The sequence below is a fragment of the Montipora foliosa genome, chromosome 13, assembly GCF_036669935.1.
Source record: "Montipora foliosa isolate CH-2021 chromosome 13, ASM3666993v2, whole genome shotgun sequence".
In the NCBI taxonomy this organism is placed as follows: domain Eukaryota; kingdom Metazoa; phylum Cnidaria; class Anthozoa; order Scleractinia; family Acroporidae; genus Montipora; species Montipora foliosa.
Window position 1 is genome coordinate 35,640,921 of NC_090881.1, and position 17,977 is coordinate 35,658,897.

General features: G+C 40.0%; 1 protein-coding gene across 3 annotated transcripts in view; it reads left to right on the top strand.

Moving 5' to 3' along the window:
- LOC137982617 (putative glycerol kinase 5) overlaps positions 1-2,725 on the top strand; it is a 36,302-nt gene extending 33,577 nt beyond the window's left edge. Inside the window, exons 18-19 of one of the 3 annotated variants that reach the window (XR_011118765.1) lie at positions 1,427-2,265; positions 2,485-2,725. Coding sequence is in view for 2 of the 3 variants with exons in the window: in XM_068829743.1 (XP_068685844.1) it covers positions 1,427-1,578 (152 nt within the window). In the remaining variant the exon portion in view is untranslated. Of the gene's footprint in view, positions 1-1,426 lie in introns of all 3 variants that reach the window. The other 2 variants (XM_068829743.1, XM_068829744.1) reach the window with 2 other exon arrangements.
- Positions 2,726-17,977: the final 15,252 nt, after the last annotated feature.

Sequence of the window (17,977 nt, forward strand, 5' to 3'; positions counted from 1 at the left end):
ACACCAATTTTTGCTCAACAAGATGCAATTATTATCGTGACATAATATGTTACCATAGCAACAGAGGAGCCATCCAAATACACCCTATGTTTTGTCTTAAAACGCTTAATTTGACCGGTGACCGCCACTTTTTATTTCTGCAAAGTGATTAGAAGGCTCTCTGCAAAGTAAAAAAAGATGATAAAGGCGCTAGGTCACGCAATTTCAGGCAATTTCAGCACTGATCGAATGGTCATAGAATTAACTAAAATATCAAAATAACTTCAAAGTATTGTTGGTTTTCACTCGCGTGATCAACAGCTATGTTTTTCAACGAAAACAAAAGAAAACCTTTGCATAACAATAGAGTTAAATTCCCGGAGGATTTGGTCGGAGCTCCAACATGGCCGCCGTTTCTTTGTTTAAGGGTACCAACATGGCGGCCGTGACGTCATGTGAAAACCGAGAATAGAAGAACTCTAACAAAATACAGGGAAGCCGAGAAGGGACATGGATGGACAAAACTGGAGAGGATTGAAATGGATTGAATTTGGGTAAATTTGAAAAACGTCGGCCCACCTTTTTTCAAATTTATATCAGTCTATATCAAAATGTCATTTACACAGCTGGAAAATCATTCTCTGTTGTTATGTGGCCGTGATTTTGCAATTGAAAGACTCTTGCTCTGCCAATTTGACGTTTAGAGCTCATAATTAACAAAATTAAACAAAGTTACCTAAAATAGCATGACCTAGCCCCTTTAAGGTTGGTATTCAGAGGATAAATCGCTAACACTATGCAACATGAGAGGGGTAGAAGAAAATCACTTTGCAGCGTTATATTTTGGAGTGATGTTTTCATTGTGGCTACCGTAGTAGATTTTTCAATAAAGGATTTAAGCACTTAAGTTTTTGGGATATACCGCGGTTTGCGGTTAGTCGTTTGCCGTTAGAAGTTCGCTCGATTTTGAACTTTAGCAAGCCGTTCCTGTTATGCACATCGGTGCCGCCATCTTGGATTTTTCATTGCTACAACTGCTCTCAAATCAAACAGGCTCAAATTCTCCCAAAACTTATATAGTTCCCAATAGATAGCAAACAGATATAACAACATGACTGATATGGTCAAACGGGAGGTCTGATTGATCCCTGGCTATAAAACGCTGCCGTAAATCACTTAACGCAAAAACGGTGTCTTGGAGTTGAAACTCGAACCGCCGCCTGCAAACGTGACGGCAAGGAAAAGATCACGTGATTTCCCAAGGTTCGCGGTTCGCGGTATTGCCCGAAAAGTTTGTTGCTTAAGGTCTCTAGTCTCTATTTATAATCTTCGCAGCGAATAGGGAGAGTAGTGAATGTCGAGTGTACACAAGTCGATCGGATCAAGTCTACACGCAAGGATTTTCAGCACTGGTTCTTAGTCTAACTGTTAAATATCCACTTTTTAGGCGTGTGGAAGTCACGTGATGAGTTGAAAGCCATCCGTTGTTCCCAGGTATTATTTCAGCCGAAAGCGTCCATTAAAGACAAATATCTCAAGTCGTTTGATGAATGGGAAGAGGCGGTCCGCCGGAGCGGAAATTGGTATAAAGGGGACTAAACGGCTGTGAGTAAACCGTAAGAAAATTTAGACGTCTAGCCGTTCGAAAATTCGACCTCCAATATCGAGATCGAATTTTTAGCCAGTACAGTCGAAAATTTGACCGGTGCAGCGGTGAACACCTTGACCTTCTAAATTTTTTTACGGTAAAGCCAGGGCTGTATTTTGGATTTGGTAAAGTAGTTCTCAGCGCATGGAAAGCGGGTAAAACCACTGATAAAAGTTAAAATTCAACCTGATCCTCAGTTCTGTGTGGACAGAGCAAAAATCTTGAACGGTTTCGTAAGGACAAAATGTCCGGTCAAATTTTTCAACCGGTCGAAAATTCGTCCGGTATAGTACGTATCGTGTGCACGTAGCGAAGATTCGACGTTTGCCCTTGGCCTAAGATGTACGAGGGCTTGGTCGACAAAAACGTCATGTCAAAATACAACTTGGCACTATCGTAATGCCCCGGCTACACGTTCAAAGATGTTTATGTCCTATTGTTTTTTCGCGCGAAACCGTTAAATTTATGATAATGTTAATACGCTTGGACTGGCATTGGGTTAACTGAAATGCCGAAAAAATCGCTGAGTCAGTTATTGAATTATTGATATCTTATTATAGCGACTTCCTCTTGGCAGCGGAATAAACGGACTATGTTTCCTTTCAAGGCAGACAAACGTACGATAATATTACAACGAGGCGTGTTTGGATAACATGTTTGTTAACGCTCTCGAAAGGTCTTGAAACGAGCCTTTTAAAAACGCATAAAAAGTCAGGCAGACAAACGTACTATAATATTACAACGAGGCGTGTTTGATAACATGTTTGTTAAGACTCTCGAAAGGTCTTGAAACGAGCCTTTTAAAAACGCATTAAAATGTCAGACAGGCAAACGTTGTACTATAATATTACGACGAGGCGTGTTTGGATAACATGTTTGTTAAGACTCTCGAAACGTCTTGAAACGAGCCTTTTAAAAACGCATTAAAACGTCCCGTTTGCCGATTAGATAGGTGAAAAACGAAGACATTTTAAAACGGTGACGTAAGACAGCGAGGAGTGATTTCAAACTTATTCGCCGAATTGTTTGTTTGGCGTGTAATTATATAAGTGAGCGTTTTAAGTCGAGTAGAATAAAATGAATCGCAAAGTCTTGTCTAAAAGGATTCTCCTAATTCTTGTGTTCACTCACATGATAAAAAACAGGTTGCGTTTTTTTTAAACCCTTAATTTAATAATTAGAACTCGGTTTGAAATAGATATTACGATGAATGTTGTATAATCAATCATGGTTGTTGAAAATATTGCTTCGGGCAGGAATTCTCAGGAAATGCTACGGAAACCGTCATTTTGACGGAGGAACTATGAAGTCCGAATTTCAGTCGCGCTTTTTAATTGCATTAAAAATGAACTTGATGCCCATTCGAGAATCTCCATTCGTTTCCCGAAAGAAAGTGCAAATTCAGTGAAATATCGACAAGTAGGCAATGTTGAACTGGCTAACTTGCGTTGGTGTAATCTCCGCGCGAAACAGCGCGAAACGGAGTGAAAAGGTCATTTCCTAATTTGCTATTTTCCACTCTCGCCTGCTCTAAAACGTGCCTGTAAAAAGTCCACGATTCAGATAAAAAAGATCACGCCCTATCTATATCTCAAAGGAGAATACACCAGCAGAGATAACTGATCCAATAAAGTCTTTGGGGAGCTCGGTGATTGCAGGTGAGATCGTGTTCATATTTGATTTTACTAAGTAATTTAGTGCGTTTTTTATCTCATGTTGGGAATGCCTCCAAAGTTATCCAACACTGTCACAATTTTTAAAAACGATTTATTGATCCCTCGTATTACAAGATTTTCTCTTTCCTTTTTTCTCTTTTCAACCGCTCCCTTTTTTTTTTAGACAACTCCCTCTATTCTGATTGGTCGTGTACATTCTCATGATTTCCGATGTAATTGTCAACAACGATTTGACCCCAAGTTCTCAATTCACACATTTAACACTTCGAACCGACATTATCAAAATGGCTTAACTATTGTCATGCAACCGAAACGATTCCGACACTCATATACATGCCACTAAAATGTTCTTCAAATCAGCCATCGACTTGCGAGAAGCTTAAAACCCGGTTGTTAACACGTACTGATCAAGCTCAAGTGACCGGCTTATATTTTAACGCCCTTGGAAAACACTTTTCACCGTCCAACATTTTGAATTTTGTAACAATGTAAATTACAGTTTAAATCTGACGCCAGCTAAACGTTTTCAACATTGTTACGGTAATGCCGGTTGAACATATACATATACACCTACATGTTCCAGCACCCGGCAAAAGTCCCTTTTTGACTTACGTAGAACGGCTGTTTCTGCTTAGGTGGCCTCTTACACTGTAAGCCTTTTTAGAGACATCATTGCCAAGCCGGCCACTTCTGCTGCAGAGATCAGGACTGCCACAAAACCGGGGAACTGCATCCCCTAGACTCTTATCGAATTGTGTGTGGGTTCTTTAACGTCCCACAGCTAGGGGACTTATGAACATAGAAGGTATTTGTGAGACAGGGCGTACGGTTTATAGTCCTTACCTGAGAAGACTTGAAAGTCTAACCATTTGCAAATGAAATGACAAAGGCAGCATCAATCGTTTTTTCAATCGTTCGATCGATTGAGCGCGGAGATCGAAGCAGGAAAATCGAAGTACCAAAAATTACTTTACCCTTTCCATAACAAGTTATTGAAATTATTGTAGGAGCTGTTATTATATCTCTTGCATTTAGCTGCTTTTGGTGAAGAAAATCTCACCGCCCCTTCCCCCTTAAAACTCGATGAATTTGCCAGCTATGCAAGGAACGCGTATAAAAATAAGTAGTATTCTCCTTTAATAACGGTGTTAAGAAGTTTATTTTTGCCTGTGTTTTGCAACGTATTGCGTAAAAGATGTTTACGTGACTTTGCTGGCTCAAACCAGTAACGTATTTTTTCGCCAGCGGCCACAGCATGACCAGTTTCGTAACGAACGTGATATCACAGAAAAAAACGCTTGTGATTTGATCCAAGGCGAACCCGTGCTTTGAAAAACGATTTACCTTCTCCAAATATGGACCTTTTTAGGCACAAAAACCTGGCGAAATCCGGTCAAAGACTCCTAAAATGTCATGAATTGAGGGCGAAAAAACACCGGTTTTGTGCTTTTTCGTTTACATATCATCCACACAATGAACAATTTTATTTCACGGTTTCTACGTACGTAACCGTCTGATCTTGAGAATCGCCCGCACTTTCATGCTCTGCCACGTGTTTTGCCGTAAGGCTTGCACGTTATCTTGTGGTCGCTCTTAACAAACTTTTAAGTAACAGAAACCAATATAGGTCAATTCACTTGACAGCTATATAATGGAGTTGTCACTACTGTCCGGAAGACAAGTACTCAGTCGCCACAACTTATATTTTAGCAATGATCTCAGAAAGCAGTCGGGCTCTTCCTATAACGTGATCACGTTCGAAATAACCTTTAGGGCAAGAGAAGATGTCTTCCTAATAAATCAGCCTTAGTCAAAACGAGTGAAAAATTAGGTTAGCGTCAGGAGATCAATTGAAGGCGGGGATTAGTCTGCGAACACGCTCTCTTACGAAGAAATGAGAGAGCGCTGGCAATCAGCCACAATAAGCGCCGGTAATTGTCATAAAACAGTTGTGTCCGGGATCGAACTGCGACAATGGATAGTTGCTTGGCAACTACTAGCCGAAAAGACAACTGAAAATCGTACGGGAGACGAAATTGGATCTGAATAAGTCCGATCCTGTTTATAGAAATATAGGTTTTGCGATACAAGACCTACGAACCGGTATGAACTTGTACCGGTATGAATTTTTTGCAGTCGTTTACATGAAACCGGCCGGGACGGAATGCTTGATGCCTGGTTTTGGAACGAGATGATATGTTTTGTATATGTAATAGGACTACATGCTGTCCAATTTGGAAATAATTGGATGAGAATTCTGAGGATAGCCAAAATTGGACGAGGCCGTAGGCCGAGTCCAATTTGGGAGTCCGACGAATTTTTTTTAATCCAATTATTTCCAAATTGGACAAGCATGCAGTCCTGTTACGTATTAATTATATAGCATCCAAAGAACGTTGTCAAGCTCGTGTTCGGGAATCTCCTCAAGCTTTCTCAATTCGCTTCGCTCAGCACGCCACAGGTCAAACACTTTAACCCAATTTTTTGTGCTTCTTTGAGTATTTTTGTTCTGATTATTCTCCCTGATCTCGAGTAAATCAGTAGCATCTATCTCTGGAAACCTAACTGAAGACTCCATTTGAAACTCTGAGTTGTCAAAAAGGTGGAGGGAAAAGTCGGGAAATTCGGCGATCATCAACACAAAACAAAACCCTGCGAGAGATGATCGCTCTCTGACGTTTGAAAGTAGTGATAATAGCTGCAACCTGATTGGCCAATATTCGGTTCATTTATTTATCTTGACATTTGATTGGTTGATGGTAAGTATCCAGATTTTCCTCAAATTGGACGGTTTGTTCAAAGCTGAAGGAAACGTTCCGGCAAAAACTGTCCAATTTATGAATAAATATATATTGTGTATCACCAAAGACATAAATACCATCTATAGATGACTTACACTCAGGTTGTCAAAACATTAGTTACAAGACATACCATACACCAAAGTTTTATTATTGGACTATCTTTTTTGTATAGTACTCACACCAAGACTTTTGTGAGTTTTATGATCGGAAACCATGGGCTTCCATGTAAAAATGATGGGGTGTTTGTTGTAGCTTTTTGGGATTAAAAATGCAGAGTTTCTAAATATACAACAATCATCCTCTTCACTTTTATATTGGAGTCCCTGTTGATGATGTGCATACAGTTTCTCAAGAATATGAACAACACTCTGCATCCCTGACTGGACTTTGAAGGGGAACAATAATGTGCAACACTGAAAAATTACATTTACTTCTTAATTCCTTTTATGTTTTAACATAAAGGATTTGTTGTTTTTTCTTAAAACAGATTATATTTTATTTTTTTGCAATATCAAAAAAAAGAAAAAAAGAGATTATTTCTTCTTTTCCCTTGTGTTATTGATAATACAAACTAGGTAGAACAAGTTCCTATTTAACAACCAATAATGGCTCCGTCAATTCCAAGGCTGCTCATTCCCCCAGATATTTTGGATCTTTATTTATTGTCATGGTATTTGAAACATTTGTGTTTAATTACACTGCAGTGCACCTCAGGAGAGCAATAACAAATAACTGAAAAAAAAAACAGCATGTCATTCCACTGATTTTGAACAAAGGGTTATGCTTGCACATGGAATTTCCCATTTGGGGTGAGGGTGAGCTTCCAGTTTACTTGAAAAGTGTGGGACTCAAACTAGGTTTATCGACTCAGTGTTTATATTATATATTGGGGGCAATCAGAAAACATGTTATTGTCTTTTAAAATCTAAAAGATAATATTGCCTTGTTTGCAATTCGACAATGCCCCACCACCACACTGACCCTGTTCCAGCAAATGCCCTACCCTGGGGAAGAAAACATTGTTGGGGGAAGGAGTGTGCTTGGAATTGACGGAGCCACAAAGGTTCAGATTACCGGTAGTATAACAAAGTGTAAAATTAAACATGAGTTATTTTGTCATGTTTTGCCTTTTCTTGTGTTACACTGCTTAAAAGGAACCAGGGAAATGGGGTAGAGGTAGTGAAATGGGGTGGAAGGGGAGGGATGAGGGGTCATCCCATCAATAAATAAGATCAGGATTGAGACTTGTCAGTATGGACTATGATAACTTGGTGCGCCCTCTGTAGGGAGGGTATTAGCCCATTGGTTGCACGTTTTAGTTGGTGCCAACAGAGATGGCCATGGGTGCAGTCCCTTCCCTTGACTGCAATTTTTTGTCTTCAAATCTGTTACCAATCCACCCACCCTCCCTCCCCCTCCCCCCATCATTGGCCACTCATTGACCAGTACCAAAAAAGTTCAGACCAATGTTATTTGTGTGGCCATGAAAATGTTTCAATCATTCAACTGGTGTAAAGCGAAATGCTACATTTTAAAAGTCACAATCAGTGAATTGCAGCTCTTTCTTCCCTGATTTGCCACAACCAGGTAGCTATTGCTTCTCTGGTTGTGCCTGCATCACCTCCTTGGCCAGTCCCACGAATAAGGCTGAGTTCATTTACCTCAAGTCTCCATCTACGTTTGCAGGGATCGTTCCTGTGAATGCAGATGTTGTGAAGAACAATGCAGGTCATAATTATAAGTTGAATGTTATCCAAATCACATTCATTCTTCTTATACAACATCCTCCAGAGCCCTTTAAGCATGCCATAGGCATGCTCAGAAACAACTCTTGCAGAGCAAAGTCGCATGTTAAAATATCTCTGCTGTGGGACTCTTGTTCCTTCTTTGTACGGCTGGGGAAAGCTGAGTCTCCTACGGGTGTCAATGGAATCTCACCATGACCCTGAAGACTCAATGATCTTTCACACAACAAGTGGCCTTCTTCAAGCTGAGAGTATGTTACAGTGTTTTGCAAAAGCCTGGAATCGTGTGTTGAGCCTGGTGCACCAACTGCAGCCCACAGAAATCTCTTGTTATATCCAATGAAGCCCATGTTAGTTACTGAGTATCTTCTTATAACTGTAGAAATTTTTCAGCGCAGTAGACACATACAGGTGAAAGCCGTCCCAAGGGCCAATGCAAGGGAACTCCCAATTTTCGAGAAAACCTTGCAGTTCCTGGCTCCACTCTTCCGAGGTTCTTGGAAGAAAAACAAATCTCTCATACAATTTTTTTACCAGGGCTTTGCAAACGTCTTGAAAAATACAATGAGCAGTTGCATGGAGCTGCCACTTCAAAGAGATCCCCTACTGTCAAGAATGAACACCCATGAGCTAGCCGAAACAGGCACATTGCCAACTGAGTCAGGGGCACCCAACGACCAATTTGTTGTAAAATGTATTATTATACCCCAGTTAATGAAAATAAATGTTATTAAAGCATTTTCAGGTGTTTTCAGTGTTGCTGGGAAAACATTATCTGTTCCTTTTTCCCAGCAAGACACACAAGAAATTTCCCAGCCAGCTAGATAAAATTGGTTGGTTTCCCAGCCAGCTGATCAAATTTATTTCCCAGCCAGGAATTCCGCGCGCTTTCAAATCCCTCGATCCAAAACGACCAAACAAAAGCAACAAAACCGGGACAAAACAGGTTTTTCCGCAAGCGCAATCACTCTGACCAGCCGTCGGTTCTTTTTTTTTTTTTTTTTTTTTTAGTCGTCCTCAGTCTTCAGAGTTTCTACAGCCATCTCGGGTTGAAATGCTAGAAAAAGTCAGTAATTCCCAGGCAAAACCTCTATCAATAACAAAATTTCTCAGCCAGCTCATCGAAACACCTGTATTTTTGCCAGCCAGCAAGATTCCTCTGGGGAACAGATAATGTGAGGAACAGATTCGTTGGGTGACAGGAGGTGTGGGATGGGGTTTCATTCGATTAGGTTGTTTGACGATGTCGTTTTTAATTTCGGCCAGAATAAACTCAAATGTATCACGAGAGACCCTCAAACGCTTTTTAAATGCTGCACCGTCCCAGTTACGATAACCTTGAGCCCACCAGTTGTTGTCCCTGAGCTCATTGCGACCTCTCTCCTGTCTTGGTTTTTTGCTCAACAAGATAGCGGACAAAGCAGCTGCTTGGGGGACTTCTGATTCGAAGTCTAATACCTCCGTGACTTTCTTCCGTGCCTTTTCGTCATTCAGTCTCTGGAAAGAGTGCATTTCTTCTTCAACAGCTTCTCTTTTTCGGGAAAAAAGCTTCACGAGCTGTGCCGTTGCCGCCATTTTGAAATTTGCCGCCAACTCGACGATTTGACTTGTACCCATTCCTTTTCCTCGCGCCAGTTTCTCGCGACTTGCATAATCCGTCCAGTAAAAACGGGACGAACTATGAGACTAACTAATACTGTGCTTTACAGTTCGTGGTTGATAAGTTAACGGTGCTTGGTACGTTTAAAGCACGAGCATTTTTTCTTTGTTGCGCGATCGCAACATGCTAATATACCCTGTCCCTCTAATTGCAAATAACCAAACAAGGATATTTTATATTCCTTTACTGAACGAAATCAATCCAAAGGTATGCATAAAATAATTGCACTGGCAAACTTTACATCTTTTTGTTTCGTTTACGGGTATTGCGCGCAAATGTGTGATTTTAGTAAAGAAAAGAGAAAACAATAGCAGGCAGTATCTATTGTTTGTATTGACCGCCTACTACATACAAATGAGCATTGCCGCGCGTGCATAGCAACCAATAAAATGCGTGCTTCTTGCGCGTCTATGAATAATAACGAGAAATATAACAGTCCTAAGAAGTTTCTTGAACTGTAAGTAAATTTCCTGAGAACAATAGGCATTTCTCCCGATGTATACTGGACGGATTAAACGACCAGACGGATAATTCGTCCAGACGCATTATCCGTCTCTTGTATAAATTGGGCCATTTCTTCCGAGATCTCTTCAGTCTTTTTGCCCCCAGGCCGAATACCAAAAATGTTGTTCTACTCTGAAAACATCTCTGTGTAAAAAATTCTGCAAAGTATAAAGACAAATTATTTTGCAATAACTAAAGTGATCTGAAGTCCTTTCAGTCATAGCCGGGCGGTGTTGTGCAACTTGTTGATGCATCATGCATACACCTGGGCAAGTTAATTTGTCTGTTGCTAATTATGGGCCGCAGGTACCACGATAATAAAAGCTTTTGAAATAGTTCAGACAAATTAAAGCTGGTTCAAGTGTCGGTAAGCTAGCTTATACAGAGATGTGAAACACTATGGACAGCACATGCATTTCAAGTCTGACCATCTGCCTGTACTTATCTGTTCAAAATCCAAGAAATTTGCTTCGTTGCAGAAAGGGACTGGAAACAAGGCTGTTGCCATGGCAACATCTTTATGGGTGTCACTTTGTGTCTTATCTAATGTTCATTACTGGTGCCAAGTTTGAATATCATTACTCCAATATTTTCGGAGATATTCTCAATTTTGTGATTCATTACTGTCATTTTGCAATGTTTGTGACGTCAACAATTTTTAACAAAAACTTGAATATCTCTGGAACGAAAGAAGGAATTCCAAAATAGAAAACACCATTCTTCATCATTTTGAAAGGTCTTCAAAATAAGCAAAAGATTTTTTTTTTACATCAGAGGCACTTTAAAACTCACCAACAAACAGCAAAGACTCTTCCATTTGACTTGCTGAAATAGACATGTTCAAACTTTTTTATAATTATTCGTATACAAAGAAAAAAGTTATAAAAAGTGGCCAATGTCTGGTTTTTTAAAAGAAACATTCCATGAACTAGACTAAACTGATTGGAGATGACAACTTTGAAAAAGAGAATTTGTCACAATGACTAGCAAAATCCCATTGCCTGGACAACTAAAAAATGGTAATACTCTGCCCCTACATGTAGGATATTCTCAGTTCTTGCAAAATCCTTCTCATCAAAATACACACTTGTGGCAACTTGAACTTTTTCCCTTAGAAGAAAATGTTCATTAAATTAATATATTAATTTTACAAGCCAAAGTATTGTAAGTTACACTCACCAGTTGGGGTTTTTTTATCCTTGAGTAGTTTGTCGAATGTGTATAGGATCTGGGAAGTTCTTTGTTACTCACTTATGCCCAGGATTGACCCAGATGCACACCCAATTTTGACATCCAACACCTTTATACTGTAAAACGCAAATCATAAAGCCCTGAAAATGAGATTCCATGCACTTAGCTTCTACCAATTTGGCTTTTAAACCCTTTTCTTAATGCAGGGGTTTCAATACCTTTTCAGGTATGTGCTTCGGGGCTAATCAATATAAGAAGCTGTCACTCTTTTCTTTTTAATACAAAAGTTTGAGTGAAAATCTGACAAACAGACAGCGATATACCGCCAATGACCGGCTTCCAAGGAAACTCCAGCTTAATGAATATATTTGTTGTGCAATGGTTAAGGAGTAAATAGTTATCATTATGACTGAAGTTGCAAGGCATAACAGGACACACACACTTTTCTGTGCATTACTTCTGTTTTAGTTTTCAGTTCCTGTTGACATTGTAATAAAATGTTAATTCAACTGATGCATACTTTAATTAAAATATTTAAAGCAAATACCGAATGAGTAGGAGATCTGTAAAAACTGGGCATTTACAGTGGCAAAATCTGAAGAGCCTCTTTCTGAAGGGCCCCTCTAGGATATTGGTCAAGTATGTCCCAATCTGTAGCATGACAACCCCTATCTAGTTGTTATTCTTATGAAGCATGCACTCACAGCTTTGCTGCTAGTCAGCCAAGTCTTGACAAAATTACCTTTATTGAGAGCCCACAACCCGGAGCATGCAACTCCCATGCTAGAACTATGTCACCAGTATTTCATTAAAGGACACCAGGCCATTTTTTGAAGAGCTTTTTAGTACCTTTCATATTTCAGAAGATTGGCTGCAAAGATCTTTTTTAGCTGAGATTTCAATCTTCAAGTAAACATGCAGCTGATCTGTAGAAATGCTAAAACAAATGAATCAAAATTGTATTCTTCTGGTCACTGTGGACTTCTCTCCGTACTGGGTGAGGTTACAAACACCTCTCGTAAACATGATGTGTAAAGTAATAGGGTCATTCTACAGTATTCCGTTTGTTGTGGAGGGGAAATTTAGAGGCACAGATCTTGTTATAGTTTAAATAAAAATTTGTCCTTTACTTCTCATAACCTATTGAGGCTTAAGGTCATCTACAAAGCTTTACTTGCTGCTGTCCTGCTTTTCTCCAAAATGCATTTCTTAGATGATAGAGCTTAAAAATATGGCTGTTGCGGAGGGGAACAGAAAACTTGGTGTTTTGTTTGTTTTTAGTTTTATTAACAGATTCTCTGAATTCTGAAATATTACCTAGAGTCTAGTAGGCTGATGCTTTTACGTCCCACAGGATTATGAACATTGAAGGGTTGTGAGACGGGACCTCCGGCTTATCGTCCTTATCCGAGAAGACTAGAGAGTCTAACCATTTTCAGATGTAATTACAAAGGCAGCGCTTTAAAGACCCTGAGTGTTGGTCCGGCCGGAGTTGAACTCACGACCTCCCGCGTAACAGCACGGTGCTCAACCAACTGAGCCACCGGTGCGTGGTCGGACCTCGAACTTGGTTAGTAAGAGGTATGTCTCTCTGTCGCTGGCACATAAGGAAGGCAAATTTTTCTCAGAGCTTGCATGACAAACGGTACATTGACAAGAACAATTCCAAGTGCTGTGGCTCCTGTGATTCCAAGAACTACTTTGCCAAATTTGCATGATTTCTTGGGGATCTTGTTGTCTTCATGGAGCTCTAATAATACCAACAAGGCTCTCGGAGTCAATTCCTCTGAAGAGCACAGGAATGTTCGATTTAAACAAGGAGAAATAAAGAACGACGAAAATATTAAGAAGAGGGCTCCAAACTATCGAAAAGAAACACGAGAAAGGAAAATGTTTGCTCTTTTGTGGAAAGTTCCCATTCCATTTAAGCCGCGATAATCTCGAGAGTGAAGTCCTGCAATCTTCTACAACTCAACTGCGAGTCCGTGCCTTCTTCTAACTCGTGTACGGGTGGGGAAGGGAGGGGAAGGGATTTGTATTCGCGAATGATTTTCGCGTGAAAAACAAAGTCATAAAAATCCGGAGTAGATTGCAGAATCCCGCCGAAAACAAAAACCGAAGATTAAAAAAGACCTACGAAATTCCTTCGTTTTCCGCTGTGAAAACTCCTCTTATCGTGGGTGGGGTAATAGTGCTACATCACAGCCTCGCTTGCATGCAAAGAAGTATTCTTGAGGGAGGGGGTGAAAACCAGAGCTGCTGTTGGGGAAATTTCACACTCCTTCGCGTTATTCAGGGACGGAGGAGCGTATTTTGGATTGAGGGGGCTAACAAGCAAGCGCCAGAGAGGCAAACTTGTAGGGGGTTCTGGGGTAATGCTCCGCCAGAAAATTCTAAAATCTTGAAACTTGCAAATGCTACTTTCAGCATTCTCGACGAGATATCAAAAAAAAAATAAACGCGGATCATCGGTAAAATGACAGATGTTTTACTTCTTATTTTTCCTTTTGCTTGAAATTGGGAGGGCTAAAATGGCAAAAGCAATAAATTACTAAAGGTGGAGTTTCTTTCCGATTTTTGGAATTTTAAAATGAATAATTTTCAGGGGCCGGGAGTAGAACTCAAAACACAGGGCAGTCGTCACCAAGAATGGGGAGCGTAGCGTGACAGGACAAAGTCAGTCAATTCATGCACAGACACAAAACTTCATCTCAAAATTTTAATTAAACCACAACTACTTTTTCAAATGTCACAAGCCATTACTTGTAAACAATTTCAAGCATGCATTATGACAAATCTTCGGTTACATATTGATAATAGAGTTTTACAAAGCAATTAAAAAGTAAAAGGTGAAATATTATTTACAAACTTTACACTATTTTGTTGTCTTCCTCAAAGGGCAATTTGTGTTAGGAACTACTTTGTTTACTACCTCTAACACCACCTTGTGGTGTAGTTACATTAAAAATTTTCACCAAGTGAAAACTCTGAAAGTTAGGATCCAAATTTCACCTCAACTCTCCTGATTGGTTCATTTAAGTAATGAGTTGGAGCTTTTACAAAACAAGACACTTTTCAGTCTTTTTTGTGATTGGTTAATCGAACAACAAACTTCTATTTGATTGCTCCATCTGGATCCGTAGATGACATCAGCAAAGAAGTTGAATATCAACTCAACATTTTTTTCATTTTTTGTTTTCCACCAAAGCCAATATTTACAAGAAAAGTATGCTCGATGGCGCCTTTGAAACACGATCCTGTGCTATAAGGTGGATTTAATACAAAAAGTACCAGTCAAGTAACTAAAGACATTATCAGTACAAATTCCAGTTACCAAGAATGAATAATTAAAGTTCATTGGGAAGAAGTGCCAGGAGCTGAGCTTTGAAATGTTTTAGGCAGAGACCATGGACGCTTCAAAAAAGTTGTTTGGTTTACGAAATAGTTGGACATTTTGTCTTTGTGAAGCTATTTTTGGTAAGCTGAATTTTTAATGAAATCGCTTGTCTGTCACAATCTAATAAACTAAATTCATTGACAAGTTTGTTTGACTTTGTTGCTTGTGTGTCGTTGATTCATCTGTTATGTTTGAACCTATAATAATTTTGTTATTTAAAAAAAGCTTTCACGAATCCATGGTCCCTTTATGTTCAAAGGGTTGAAATATTTAAACCTTCAATTTTTCTCGTACTGATTTAGTTAACGTCCTGACTTCAAACTTTCAATTTCGTAAGCTCAACAAACATCGAAATGAAACGACTGCGTGTTTTTAGAGTTTAAGTTTTTCAAACAAAAACTTTGCAATTAATATGCTCCACAGCTTTAGTGAAGGCGGGTTTATTAGTGATATTGTTAAAAGAGAGGTCTAAGCTGTTTAGTTTGCAATTACTGTGCTTTAGTGCTGCTGATAAATGCTCGGCCCCTTCATCAGTTAACTTGTTATGTTCGAGGTTTAAGCTGTTTAGTTTGCAATTAGTGTGCTTTAGTGCTGCTGACAAATGCTCGGCTGCTTCATCAGTCAACTCGTTACCCCAGAGGTTTAATCTGTTTAGTTGACATCCAGTATTGACAAGAAACTTTTGCACTTCTTTTGCACCCAATGAACCAAGATCATTCCTGTACAAATTCATACCCAAAACTCCCGAAGCATTTTCTAAGAAATGCGAGACAGCAGCAAAGTCAACAGGCGCGAGTGAACAGAAACTAAAATCTACCGCGTTAAATCCAATTTGCTCAATTTTGTTTTGTAACACTGCCTGCTGTTGTTCATCATCAATCTCGTACAAACACTTACATACGTTCAGTGCTAGTTCTTTGTCTTTTCTAGCTGGCCAACAGGTCAGTGTTTTTGTCTCTGGTAACAAGTAATCATTCATCATCAGTTCCCGTTCGGATATCTTCTCAGTCGACGTAGGAAGCAGTTTGATAAAGATGTCGCTGCTTGAGCTCTTTGTTTCTGGATCAGGCTCAAGTAATCCAGCCACAAACTGCAGCACCACTTGCCAAGCACCATCATTGATGTGTTTTGACACAAACCTTTTTAGTTTTCTTTTACTCAAGGACTCCACAACATTTTTTGCAGCGAAGAATTCTTGCAACGTTAAATGTGTAAAGCAGTATTGGGCTTTCGGCGCCTCACTCAAACGCGAGGATTTGGCGTCTGGCAGTCTGTGAAGAAGTCCACAATCTTCCAGTCCACTGACTTCGCTTGACTCAAAGAGCAATCTTCCTTGTTTTATTCCCTCAAAAGCAATTTCTCCCAGTCTCTTGAAAATCTCGTTGTCTGGGAGCTCGTTAAACGGCAAGTACATGTACTCTGTGAGACTCAGGTTACCTTGAGCACTGCTTTGCCGGTTGTGCTTAAAGAAGAGAATCTTTACAACCATCGTGTAAATCTCAGTCATTCTTGTAGGGAGTTGGATGTGTGCTGTATCAGTGGGGCTGATAATTTCCCAAAGACAAGAACAAATGAGAAAACAGTTCACTGGGATGTAGCAGAATGAGAGCAGGTTCATGTTCGACTTAATGTGTCCCCAAATTTTGTCCTTTGCGTTGCGAATACCTTGTGTAAACTTTTCGACGTAGTCTTCAATCTTTTCCGACGTAAATCCGAGAATTTCCACGGTTCTATCAAAGTTCACATCTGCAATACAGGGCACTGCCGTTGGTCTTGTTGTTGTGATTATGTTTAGACCACGAAGAAGTTCTCCACTGGCTAGTTTGTTAAATAAAGCAGAGACGGGCATCTTCTCCTCCAAGCCATTGTTGTAACGTTTGTGGTCTTTTCTAGCGATATCCTCTTTCGCAGAATATTCATCGACTCCGTCAAAAATAAAAAGTACCTGGCTTGGGTTTTTAATTACAAATTTCCACACGGTTTCATGTAATTTGTCAACTGTTTCAGCGTTAGCCAACAGTTCATAGAGACTAAGCACTAGATTGCTTGTAAAGCGCCTGAATTTCATGAGGAACACAACAACAATGTTTGTTTTGTCATCCTGATCTCCACTGAACGCTTCACCAGATGCCCACATTCGAGCAATCATTGTGCTAAGCAACGTCTTTCCTATGCCAGGACGTCCAACAACAAGGACGTTCTTGTGATCTTTGTCAATAACATCCTCTGGCTTGGCATAGAAACAGTTCTTGGAATCGGGTGAGTATTGTCTAACTTGCTCGCTTCTGTCTTTCGCAAAGATATGGTCAGCTCTGCCTTCATGCATTGCCACATTGACATAGATTTGATCAATATTAAGATTATTGGGTTTCGGGCCTTCGCCTGGGTTATGTGTGAAAGGTTGTTTCAGATCAGTCAGTCGCTCTGTGAAATTTAAGCAATCATCCTTCATTGTTTTAATGGCTTCTGTCAGTTCAAGTTCCTCTCGTGGGAGTTCTGAGTGTTTCAAAAGCATTTCTTCTTCCGCTTCGCCCGTATTAACTGTTGAAGGAACATTTTGGATACTGACGAGCAGTCTTTCTCCTGGAGGTGTTTCCTGTTGTTGATCCGAGTTCGATCTCAAATGATCAGCATAAAACTGTCGATTGTCCATAAAGGTTCTTCCTTTCTTTATAGCTCGTGATAAGATCCAGAGAATCTCCACGAAAGCAAAAAATGCGAAAATGCCGTTAATCACTGCCACAGCATTGGTCCAGGAATTCTTTTTCCTTGCTCTCTTATTGATACATTCGTAAATATAAACTGTTGATTGTGTCTGGTTCGTAAATAGCTCCCCCAAATCATTGCCTCTCTCAACAGGACAGGTAAAATCTGCGGGAAAGTGCCCGGGATAGAGCAAGCCGGTCTTCAGGAAGACAATGAAAATGATCCCTAGAGCAAATTTTGCGGCCAGTTGAGATAAATATGCGAAGAAAAGGCAGCGCCTTCGAATTCGTCTTGGATTGCTCAACCTCGGTTCCGCATCTCTGAGAGCGCCCTTGAGTCTATTAACTGTAGACTTGATGCACAAGCAGTAAACAGGGGACACCAAGAAAATCAAGACGAAATTAACAATGACGAAGGGGTAGAGAGGAATGCCGAGTTTGTTGAATTGCTTTTGGTACTGGTCGAAGCACTTTCCTTTGATGAAGTCCTTCTCGCTGGTGGTTTTCACATCGCAGCCGACGTCGGATCTTGATTCGTTGATCTCCATATCGAAAAATATCGCACTCACTATCCCATCAACTAAAAACCAAAAGTAAGCTGCTAAATAACTGAGGATGCTAAGAGTTTCGGGATAAACCAAGTCTTTGAAATTCATTTTGATTTCGTGTTT